This window comes from Pristis pectinata, chromosome 17, assembly GCF_009764475.1.
Source record: "Pristis pectinata isolate sPriPec2 chromosome 17, sPriPec2.1.pri, whole genome shotgun sequence".
Taxonomy (NCBI): domain Eukaryota; kingdom Metazoa; phylum Chordata; class Chondrichthyes; order Rhinopristiformes; family Pristidae; genus Pristis; species Pristis pectinata.
The window spans coordinates 6,251,129-6,263,957 of NC_067421.1; the positions used below are offsets into that span (position 1 = coordinate 6,251,129).

The 12,829-nt window shown below is 43.7% G+C and overlaps 1 protein-coding gene across 3 annotated transcripts in view; it reads right to left on the bottom strand.

Annotated features, from left to right (window-relative positions):
• klhl22 (kelch-like family member 22) overlaps positions 1 to 12,829 on the bottom strand; it is a 58,994-nt gene that overhangs the window by 8,532 nt on the left and 37,633 nt on the right. For all 3 annotated transcript variants that reach the window (XM_052032056.1, XM_052032058.1, XM_052032057.1), the window contains 2 exons: positions 9,317 to 10,035; positions 7,523 to 7,715 (listed from right to left, as the gene is read on the bottom strand). In XM_052032056.1, the coding sequence (XP_051888016.1) occupies positions 7,523 to 7,715; positions 9,317 to 10,035 (912 nt within the window). The remainder of the gene's footprint in view (positions 1 to 7,522; positions 7,716 to 9,316; positions 10,036 to 12,829) is intronic.

Below are 12,829 nucleotides of genomic sequence, written 5' to 3' on the forward strand. Positions count from 1 at the left end.
ATATCCTGGCGGGAATATTTCATTTAGCTGTTGGGGAGGGTTTAAACTAATCTGGCAGGGGGATGCAAACCAGGACGTTAGGATACAAGATGTTACGGTAAGGGAGGAGGTTTATAGAAACAAGTCCAAGATAGTGTGCAGTGAGGATGGTAAGAAGGACAGGCAGATGAAAAGTCAGGATAATTTGCTGAACAATAGAAGTACAACAAAATCAGTAGCAGATACTGGCCTAAATATACTATATTTAAATGCACGTTACATTAGGAATAAAGTGGATGACCTTGTGGCACAACTACAGGTTATTAAATACAACATTGTGGCAATCACCGAGTCATGGCTTTATGACGGATGTGATTGGGAACTGAATGTCCAGGGGTACACAGTGTATAGGAAGGATAGGCGGGTAGGCAGAGGGGGTGGTGTGGCCCTGATGGTTAGTAATGATATAAAATCAATAGAAAGGAAGGACATTGGGTCAGAAGAAGTGGAATCTTTATGGGTGGAGCTAGGAAATAGCAAGGGTAAAAGGACAATAATAGCAGTTATATATAGGCCCCCTAACAGCAGTCAGGATGTGGACTATAAGTTACAGTTAGAAATAGAAAAAGCATGCCAGAGTGATAACGTTAAGATAATTATGGGGGATTTTAACATGAAGGTGGACTGGGAAATCCAGCAAGGCAGTGGATCTCAGGAGAGTGAGTTTGTGGGATGTCTACGGAACGGCTTTTTGGAGCAACTTGTTGATGAGCCCACCAGGGGATCGGCTGTTTTGGATTGGGTGCTGTGTAACGAACCGGAGGTGATTAGGGAACTAAAGGTAAAGGAACCATTAGGATCTAGTGATCACAATATGATTGAGTTCAGTTTCAAATTTGAGAAGGAGAAGCTGATAACTGGTGTATCGATATTTCAGTCGAACAAAGGAAATTACAGTGGCATGAGAGAGGAGTTGGCCCAAATTGATTGGAAGAGTAAGCCAGCTGGAGGGAGGGCAGAACAGAAATGGATAGAATTTCTACAAGAAATAAACAAAATGCAGGATAGATATATTCCAAGAAAAAAAGGTTTTGAATGGAAAAAAGGCACAAATGTGGATAACGAAAAAGATTAAGGCTAAAATAAGAGCAAAAGGGAGGGCATACAAGGAAGCAAGAATTAGTGGGAAAACAGAAGACTGGGAAACTTTTAAAAACCTGCAGAAAGAAACTAAGAAAGTCGTTAGGAAAGAAAAGATGAATTATGAAAGGAAGTTGGCAGATAACATTCGAAAGGACACTGAGTTTTTTTAATTATATGAAGAGTGAAAGAGAGACACGGGTTGATATAGGACCAATCGATAACGGTGCGGGAGAGATTATAATGGATGATAAAGAGATGGCAGAGGAATCAAATGAGTATTTTGCATTGGTCTTCACTGTGGAGGACATCAGCAATATACCGGATAGTCAGGGGTCTCACGGAATGGAACTGAGTTCAGTTAAGATTACTAGAGAGAAGGTGATAGGAAAACTAAATGGACTAAAGACTGATAAGTCTCCAAGACCGGATGAGGTACATCCCCAGGTTCTGAAGGAGGTGGCTTTAGAGATAGCGGAGCCATTGGTGATAATTTTCCAGGTATCAATAGACTCCAGCATGGTTCCGGAGGACTGGACGGTCGCAAATGTAGTTCCGCTGTATAAGAAAGGTGGGAGGCAGCATAAAGGAAATTACAGACCTATTAGTCTGACATCGGTGGTGGGAAAGTTATTAAAATCGATCCTCAAGGATGAGGTTATGGAATACCTAGAGGTGCAAGGCAAGATAGGTCCAAGCCAGCATGGTTTCATGAAGGGAAGATCCTGCCTGACCAACCTTTTGGAGTTTTTTGAGGAAATCTCAGGTAGGGTGGATAAGGGAGAGGCTGTGGATGTTGTGTATTTAGACTTTCAAAAGGCCTTCGACAAGGTGCCGCACAAGAGGCTGATCAATAAGATGAGAGGTCATGGAATTACAGGTAGGATAACAGAATGGGTGGAGCATTGGCTGGTAGGCAGAAAGCAAAGGGTGGGAATAAAAGGATCCTGTTCTGGTTGGCTACCGGTTACTAGCGGTGTTCCGCAGGGGTCGGTGTTGGGGCCGCTTCTTTTTACTTTGTACATTAATGATTTGGATGATGGAGTAAATTGTTTTGTGGCTAAGTTTGCAGATGACACCAAGATAGGTGGAGGAGTAGGGATTATTGAAGAAACAGGAAGGTTGCAGAGAGACCTAGATAGTTTAGGAGAATGGACAAGAAAATGGCAGATGAGATTCAATGTTGAGAAATGTGCAGTTGTACACTTTGGAAAAAGAAATAAACGGGCAGATTATTATCTAGAAGGGGAGAAAATTCAAAGTACAGAAGTACAAAGGGACTTGGGGGTAGTCATGCAGGATACCCTAAAGGTTAACCACCAGGTCGGATCGGTGGTAAAGAAAGCGAATGCTATGTTGGCATTCATTTCGAGAGGTATAGTGTATAAAAGTAGGGAAGTGTTGATGAGGCTCTATGGGGCACTACTGAGGCCTCATTTGGAATACTGGGTCCAGTTTTGGGCCCCATATCTTAGGAAGGATATGCTGATGTTGGTGAGGGTTCAGAGGAGACTTACAAGGACGATTCCTGGAATGAAAGGGCTTACGTATGATGAGCGTTTGTCAGCTCTTGGACTGTACTCACTGGAGTACAGAAGAATGAGAGGGGACCTCATAGAGACGTTTAGAATGTTGGAAGGACTGGACACAGTAGATGTGGCCAAGCTGTTTCCCTTGTTTCGAGGACCAGAGGGCACAATCTTAGAATTACAGGGTACAGGTTTAAAACAGAGATGAGGAGAAATTTCTTTAGCCAGAGGGTAGTGAAATTATGGAATTCCTTGCCACGTACAGCAGTGAAGGCTAGATCATTGGAGGCGCTTAAGGAGGAGATAGATAGGTATCTCATTAGTCAAGGTATCAAGGGATATGGGGATAAGGCCGGAAACTGGGGCTAGATAGCAATAGTTTTTTTTCCATTTCTCATTTCTTTCCTCTTTTTCTTTTTTCTTTTCCTTAGCTCATGGAGCAGACTCGATGGGCCGAATGGCCTACTTCTGCTCCCTTGTCTTGTGACCTTGTGAATCTCAACATTTATAAAATTTTGCAAGCTGACAGCCATCTTTGTTATGCCAATAGGTGGTAGTCCACAAACAAGTCATATTTTAAATTCATTTTTTTGTTACGAATTGCTTAGGTCATGCATTTTAATGAAAATTTCTACTTTTGTCAAAAGCAAAACTTCCACTAATGGTCAGGAGACAACTGCTCACAAAACTACTTGCTAGAAGTGTGTAAAACCCAATTGCCTGACATTTGACTAGTGTTTTCTGACTTCACAAGTCATCAGGGTAACAGCAAACACAACTGATGAGCTACCATTGTCTCCAGTTCCTTCCTTCCATGAAAAGTAGGTGGTAGGAAGAGTTTTGTACAAATTCAATACTCCCTGTAATTTCCAGAGATTCAGTCAAAGACTATAGAAAAGAACTACAAAATATTTGAACTATTTTATTTTGGTTTGGAAAAATTTGTGAATTGCATTAAGTAAACTATTCTATTCTAGTTCAATTATTATAAATCAATTATTAGGTTAAGTTTAACATTATGACTTGAAATGAAATATTCATATATCATCTTACACAGAGAAATGTGTAAGAACAATACTCTACGAGAGGAGATAATTACAATCCCTGCAATGTGAGTAAAGCTGTGGATTCCACTCATGGAAAAGTGACTACTTATGGGAACTGGCTCTTCATCAAGAGGCCAGCATTCACTGCCATTCCTTAATTGACAATCCTTAAAAGGTAGTGAGACACCTTCTTGAACTGCTGTAGTCCTTGTGGTGAAGGCACGCTTGTGGTATAGTTGGGGAGTTCCAAGACTTGCACCCAGATTTGGCAGTATACTTCCAAGTCAGAATGGTGTACAATTTGAAGGGCAGCCTACAGGTGCTGGCGTCACGTACACCTGAAGCACTTGCCTTCCTTGGTTATGGGTTTGGAGGTGCTCGGTTTGGTCTTGACAAATAACTGCACCATACTATGTATATAGAATTATAGACTGGCTACAGTACAGGAGGCCATTCAGCCCATCATGTCTGCACCAGCTTCCTACCACCTATTGACCCTTTCTCATAGCCTTAGAAATTTGTTCTATCCAGTTCCCTCTTGAAGACCAAAATGGAACCTGCTTCCACATCTCCAGGAAGTACTTTCCAGATTCCAACCACACACCACATAAAAAAGTTTTTTCTCTCTTAGTTCTCTTCCCCTTTATTTTATACTTGTGACCTCTGGTCTTCAACCCCTCCGGCAAAGGGGACGGTCTCCCACTGTCTCCTCTGCCCTGAGCCCTCCAGCTGCACACAGTGCAGTGGTGGTGGAAGGTATCAACATTTAGAGTGGTGAGTAAGTGCCAACCACACAGGCTGCTTGGTCTTATAGGGCAATTAGCTTCTTGAGAACTGTTGGAACTGCACTCATCCAAGAGTTTTCCATCTTGCTCCTTATACGTAATGTAGACTGTGGGAGGCTTTGGGGGGGGGTCAGGAGGTGTATCACTTGCCGCAGGATACCCAATCTCTGACCTGCATTTGTAGCCAAAGTATTTACGTGGCTGGTCCAGTTACGTTTCTGACCCCCCAAGATGTTAAATTATTCTACTGAATGAAAGGGGTAGGCAGTTGTACTCTCCCTTCTTGAAGACGGCCATTGCCTAGAACTTAAGTAGCCTGGATCTCAGTAGCCACTTGTTAGCCCATGCCTGAATGTTACTGAGACCTTGCTGCATAGATATAGGCTGCTTCATTTGGTGAGGAGTTATGAATAGAACTAAACATTATATAATCATCAGAAAGCATTCCCTTATGATAGAAACAAGGTCTTGATGAAACCTGGGTTTAGGAGTGCCCTGGGGAACCCCTAAGGCAACCTCCAACAACAGCACTTATTTCCCTTTGTGAGAGGTATGACTCCAACCTTTGGACTGTTTTACCCTTAATGCCTACTGACCAGTTCTACCACCGCTCCTTGATTCCTCACTAACTCAAACATTGTGGCAGTGTTTCACACACATCTCTGGATTTCAGTTCTTTTCTCCATGAGGTCTAGAGCTAGCTGGTCCTGGGAAAACCCAAAACTGACACTAGTAAGCAGATTACTTGTGAGTGAGTAAGAACCCTCATTTTGCTGGGATCGGGCAGTAACTAGCTGGATTAGATACATCCCACTTTTTGTGGAGGGGACACCCCCGATCAGGAACAAGATGAAAGTATTAGAGTTTGAAGATTAATGAGCTACAATAACAGACTACAGGGGACTAAACCCGGGAAGGCTGGAGGGTCCTTCATTCATCCTTCTATCTGATGATATGAGAGGCGGAAATGTTCCATAGGAAATGCACAGCTTCTCTCACCTGCGTGTGTCAGCCCCACAGGAAGACCTGAAAGTTCACAGCCAGAGAAGGAGCCATACTAGACCTTGTATTGGGAAATGAGCCTGGCCTGGTGATCAGTGTTTCAATGGGAGAACATGTTGGGAATAGTGATTATAACTCTGTTTTCAGGTAGTTATGGATAAGGATAAGACTGGGCCTCTGGGGAAAGTGGGGAAAGGCTAATTAAAACAGTATTGGGCAGGATCTGGGGAGAGTAGATTGGGAGCAGTTATTATTGGATAAATCCACATCTGACATGTGGGAGTCACTTAAAGGCCAGCTGGTCAGAATTCAGGACCAACACGTTCCGGTGAGGAAGAAAGACAAGGATGGTTAAGGTTTGGGAATTCTGGATGTCGAGAGATATTGCAACTTCAGTCACAAAGGAAAAGGAAGCATATGTAAGGTTTAGGCCCTTTGAAGAATAAAAAAGGAGAGAACTTAAATAGAGAATCAGGAGGCCTCCATGGGGCCATGAAATTTTCTTGGCAATTAAGATTAAAGGGAATCCCAAAGCATTTTATACATACAAGGCATTTTATATATAGCCATGGAAAGGGTGAGCAGCTTCAAGTTCCTAGGTGTCAACATCTCTGAAGATCTGTCCTGGGCCCAACACATTGATGTAATCACGATGAAGGCACGCCAGTGGCTCCATTAGGAGTTTGAGGAGATTTGGTATGTCACAAAGACTCTTGCAAATTTATATAGATGTGCGGTGGAGAGCATTCTGACTGTGGGGGGTGTTCCACAGGGATCAGTGCTGGGACCTCTGTTGTCTGTGATATATATGAATAATGTCAATGAAAATGTAGATGGGCTGGTTAGTAAGTTTGCAGATCACACAAAAATCAACTGAATTATAGATGGTGAGCAATGTTGTCAAAGGATTCAGCAGGATATAGACCACTTGGAAATGTGGGCAGAGAAATAACAGATGGAGTTTAATCCGGACAAGTGTGAGGTGTTGCACTTTGGTGGACCCTTAGGAGCACTAATGTACAGAGAGATCTTGAGTTACGAGTCCATAGGTGCCTGAAAGTGGCAACACAAGTAGATTGAGTGATAAAGAAGGCAAATGGCATGCTTGTCTTCATCAGTCAGAGCAATGAATATAAGAGTCAGGAAGCGATGTTGCAGCTTATAAAACTTAGGTTAGGTTATGCACATCTGGAGCAATGTGTGCTGTTCTGGTTGCCATGTTACAGGAAGGTTGTGGAGACTGTGGAGAGGGTGCAGAAGAGGTTCACCAGGATGTTAGCTGGATTAGATAGTATTAGTTATAAGGAGAGGTTGGACAAACTTGGGTTGTTTTGTCTGGAGCATCGGGGCTAAGAGGAGACCTGATCGAAGTATATAAAATTATGAGAGACATAGATAGGGTAGACAGCCTTTATCCCAGGATGGAAATGTCAAATACTAAAGGGCGTAAGTTTAAGGCGAGGGGGGGGGAGAATTTGAAGGAGGTTTACGAGGCAAGTTTTTTTTAACCACAGAGTGGTGGTAGGTGCCTGCAACATGCTGCCAGGGGAGGTGATAGAAGCAGATGCAATAGCAACATTTAAGAGGCATTTAGACAGGCACGTGAAGAGGCAGGGGGTGGAGGAATACAGACCACATGTAGGCAGATGGGACTGGTTTGGATTGGCATCATGCTTGGCACTGACCTCATGGCCAAAGGGCCTGTTTGCTGTGCTGTACTGTTCTACGTGCTATAAAGAGGAGTATTTTCACAGGACAACAGAACAAAGTAGTTTGAAAATAAAGATTCTTTAAATTTTCTGTTTCCTGAAAGATAACAGCCCTGGTCCTCACTCAGAATGAGGCAATGTTCCATTTATAATATCTCAAAGTTACACCTGAATAGCTCCTGCAAATCCCCTACCACACTGGCTAGAAACTCCACTGCTGAATGACCATGAGGAATACATTCTGCCCTACTATCCACAGATCACAACAACAAAATGAGAATAATACACCTGTTTGAAGCTACACATTTTTGACAGTATGAATCTGTACGTACCTCTTTTTTCAGCGGTGCCACATATTCCCAAGAATTTAACCGGGGGTCATAGCGCTCCACCACATTTAATTCCTGGTGATAGTCTCGGCCTCCAATGGCATATAGATACTCGCCCACTACACACACACAATGGTCAGCGTGTGGCTGTTGCAGCGACTGGATTCTAATCCACCTGTTGTGCCGGGGATCATACCTTAAAACAAGAATCAAGCCAACCAAGGTCACACTGCTGTGAAGTTTTACTGCAGTACTCAGCTCACAACACATCTGATTCAACAACAGGAAAGCCACAGCACTTTAAATGCTCCAAGGTAAACATCAGGGGCATTCAAATGTAGCTTGTTCAAGGTTGAAACCAAGAATTTAAATTGAAGAGTATTTAAACAAGAGATGAAGCCATGTCGATTCAGGAATAATAAAAACAAAGCAAATGAGTTAATGGAGATAGTTAACAGTATATCATCACCTTACTAACCAGAAACTTATTTATTACAGCACTACACTCAGACTCATATTCTGAAAAATGCCAAACCACTCTTTTAAAACCTGATATAACTCCCTGATGAAATCCTGTTAGAGTATGAAGACACAATGTTTATCAACAAGATACATAGCAGATCATTCTTACTGATACTTACCACACCCTGCCAAACACCACAACTGACGGAACTGTGAAAAGGACCACTGCATGCAAATTCTGGTATAGCAGAACTGGAAGAGCTGGCAGCAAAGACACTGTACTCCACATGGGTAAACACAGCAAGACTAGCAGAGCAACTTCATTGTACTCCACCCCTGTAATATTGGAGACTGCAAGATCTGGGAGCAGGTTCACATGACTCCATGCACTGTAATACAGCAGGACTAGGAGCAGGATCACTGTACTCCACACCCTGTAATACAGCAGGACTGGGAGCAGGATCACTGTACTCCACACCCTGTAACACAGCCACACCGGGAGATCAGGAGCAGAATCACTGTACTCCACACCCTGTGATACAGCCACACCAGGAGATCAGGAGCAGGATCACTGTACTCCACACCCTGTAACACAGCCACACCGGGAGATCAGGAGCAGAATCACTGTACTCCACACCCTGTGATACAGCCACACCAGGAGATCAGGAGCAGGATCACTGTACTCCACACCCTGTAACACAGCCACACCGGGAGATCAGGAGCAGGATCACTGTACTCCACACTTTCTCCTTGTGCAGCACTGACAGAATTGAAGATCTTCTGACCTCCTTCTCTACAAGGAAACATTTAAGAAAATAACAAGGGGGAAACAGCCAATTTTGGACTTAACCTCAGTTCCCTCAGCAGCTGCTGAAGCTTGGTTAATCCTATACTGGAGAACACATTTGGAATGCCTCTAGAAGCCTTTTGGTTTAATAGCCATTCCAAAATGAGTTTACAGCTATCCACAGAGTGCCTACTTTTGAATCTCCAGCTCTTAGAACAAAAATGGATGTTTATCACAGCCTGGGTCCTGCCCCTGCTTTTACCCCACTACTTATTCTATGAATATTGGAAGTCAAATGGAAAGACAACAGGCCTGAGGTGTGATGTTTCCCACTCAAGGACTCTCACAAGAACACTTGGGTAATGTATTGAATGCTGAAACCACTGACATCTTCACAAGAAGTTGGAGGAAAAGGAGGAGGAATGGAGAGGCAAGAGCATGAACATCCTTGCAACAACTAGTGCATTATTACAGTGTTAGAATATGCAAATTATTCTTCACTAAACCGTATTCTCTCGTGCAGAATAGAGAAAGAAATGGTGCCATACCTCCAGCAGCTCACCTCTGCTCTGTACCCTGCTGTGTTGTTGTCCCCACCCACAAGATAAGCAAAGTTATTTAAAACAGCAATGCCCTGGTTTGACATCTTTGGCATCTGCGCCTGGGTTAAAGTTCGCCATTCCTGGCTCAGTGGGTTCAGAAACTTGACCTCATCACTCAAGTCTTCATCCTGGGACGAGTACATCCCTCCAAATCCCACCACGCATTGGAATTCTGACCTCAACTGTGTCTGTGGGGTCTGCAGCACAGGCTGGAGAATCTCATTCTGGTGGTAGGCCAAGGCATCTGCTAGGACCTCCTTAAGAGGACAAGGGCTCAGGCGATTGTATAGTTTCTGAAATGTCTGCTGCTCAATCAGTGCAAAGCGGACCATCTCCAGCAGCTTTGGTGGGTCATGCAAGGAGACCTGGTCTCTCTCAATCTCCTCCTGGGTGTAGTGGTAAAGCAAGGCAGCTTCATACACATCATTCTCGGAGTTTGCATGCAGCTTGTCGCTGCTCAGCAGGCTCTGCACCTTGGCCAGGGGCAATCGGCGGTAGGTCTCTGTCTTGCTGAAACTCAGGAAGTTTTCCAGGATGTACAAGTCGATTCTCTCACTCAGCTGGGCTAGACTGTAGTGCTCAGCCAGTCTGTACAGCTCAAGAATGTTATCGTCATCGATCCAGGAAATGAGGAAGTCACAGCAGAAATCGATTACCTCTGGGATCTGGAGCAAGTAAACAGAAACTCTGAGCATTCAGAATCACGCACAGACTCCTGCCGAGGGAGATGCTTCTCAATCAGGCAATAGCCATGAGTCAGACAGCACATAAACAGCCCACCAAGTCTGCACCGACAATCCAGCACTCATTTACACTCATTCTGCACCAATCCCATTTTACATTCTCCTCACATTCCCATCAATTCTCTCCACCCCCACCAGCCCTCAGATCCTACCACCCACCTCCACACTAGGGGCAATTTACAGTGGTCAATTATCCTACCAACCCACACATCTTTGGGATGTGGGAGCAGCATGTAGACAGCACCCAAGGTCAGGATTGAACCCAGATGAGACAGCAGTTCTACTAGCTGTGCCACTGCTGTGCCTTTCGAAGGCAAAGTAAAATTGGGCTACCATAATCCTCCTGGAACAAGTATAGTCATACGCTGGGGAGAACTGGAACGTGAGCTTGTGATCACGAATGCTTGCACCGAATGATCACTCTTGATCTCACTTCTTCAAGCAAGGTCAGATTAAGAGTTTGTGGTTTATGGTGATCGGCAGGGGTTAGAATCAGCTTATCAGCACCTCCCCTCACCTTTCCTCACTGGGACGTACCATTTGAGTAGCCAGAGCAGTGCACTGCTTTCTGAAACATCCACTGTCTCTCATACACCCCAACCATGACTGTGAACATGCACATTTCTATCCATGGGAATTAGATATTCACCTGAATAGGGCTGTGTTGAACAAGAGCTAGAGTGAGACCAAATCAACAATAACTGCACTTCAAAGGCACTCTGGGCTGTCCTTTAGCCTTGAAAGTTGCCGCATAAGCAGATTTCTCTCTGTTTTGCCAACGGTCAAATTAGCAACGTAAATGTAGACTAAAACTAAGCCATTTCCAACATATTGCTCAGCATTCACTACAGGGCCTGGGGTTACTTTTTTGACTCTGAATAGATATAGGAATTTAATTTGACACAAAATCCACAGAAATATACAAAACTGTAATGCCATAAACTGACCAGTCAAAGGTATTATTTAACAGCAGGGAAATTTGTAACATGTTTAGAAAAACAAAGGATTACCTCAAGAATAACTGCACTTTTCTGAGGTCACACAGCTCAGTGTGCACTCTGGAAATTCATTCAATGGATGTGGGCAGCATTGTCCCCAACTATCCATGAACTGTGGTGTAAACCCAGTCCGCTAAGGGTCTGAAGTCACAGGCTACACTGAGCAAGGTCAACAGATTTTCTACTCATAGGATGTTAGTGAATGAAAGTCTGGTCATTTCATGGTCACTGCTGCGGATATTAGCTTTTTGTTCCAGATTATCTAATTAGCTGAATTTGAACTTGCCAAATGCCATGGTGGGAGAATGAACTCATCTCACCAGATGTCTCCAGGTTTCTGAACTGCTCTTCCAATTATTTACCCCACCATATCCTGATCCCAGGTCACTGTTGGGAATTGCATTGAATGAGAGCAGGAGAAGGCTCATTTGGTTAAGCAGCTTATCCAATGTGTTTCTCTCACAAGAGAAAGGACAAGATTCTGAGGGCTGACACCCCTTCTGCAGGAGTCAGTGCCTCCAGATACATGAGGTAAAAAATGAAAAGTGAGAGAATGACGAAGAAAATCTAGTTCACATTAGTTTTTCTAAACATCTTCCTGGTTTAAACAATGACTTGAAGTAAATTGGTTTCTTAATGGTTACATTATCTAGATTTGTCAGTGCTTGTTCCAAAGTGACATGCATGACTGTTGCAAGTCCCTGCACTCCCAGTCTGAACAGTTAACAAGAGCTGCCTTGGTCCTAGATGACGACTGGGTTACAGAATCCAAAGAGCATAGCACTTTTGGACTGCAAACTAACACAGTCAGGTGATTTAGGAACATGATGGCTATTTAGCTCTTCAAGACTGCTCAGCTATTCAACTAAAACGACATCTGCAGTTTTTTGCTGTTCAGTTAAATCATGGCTGGTCTGTACTTCAACTTCATTTAGTTACCTTGCTTCTAAGCCATTCAACATCCTTATACAGCAATAATCTATTAATCTCTTGAACTTTGAATTGATAGAGCATTTATTATTGAGGGGGAATGCTCCAGGTTTCTATTAAGTGCAAAGTGCAAAGAAGGTTCCCTGTTTTAATTTGTAGAAAAGAAATAAGTGTATTGAAATAACAAGCTGTATGTGGTTAAAAAGTCAGTAAGGTGCTTCAAAGAAGCGCTATCAGACAAAATATGTTGGCCTCAGTCAGAGAGGGAGGGTGTTTAAAATTTTACTTACAGCGTGGTAACAGGCCCTTCCGGCCCAACGAGTCCACGCCGCCCATTTTAAACCCCAAATTAACCTACCCGTACATCTTTGCAATGTGGGAGGAAACCGGAGCACCCGGAGGAAACCCACGCAGACACGGGAGAACGTACAAATTCCTTACAACAGCAATGGGAATCGAACCCCGATCGCTGGCGCTATAATAGCATTGCGCTAACCGCTACACGACTGTGCCTCCCTAATCATGTCTCCCCTCAGCCTCCGTGCTCTAAGGAGAACAAGCCAAGTTCGCTCAACCTCTCCTTATAGCTCATACCCTCTAATCCAGGCAGCATCCTGGTAAGCCTCTTCTGCATCCTTTCCACAGTCTCCACATCCTTCCTATAATGGGGTGACCAGAACTGCACGCAATACTCCAAGTGCAGTCTGACTAAAATTTTATATAGCTGCAACACGACTTACCAATGAAGGCAAACATGCCATATGCCTTCTTCACCACCACATCCACTT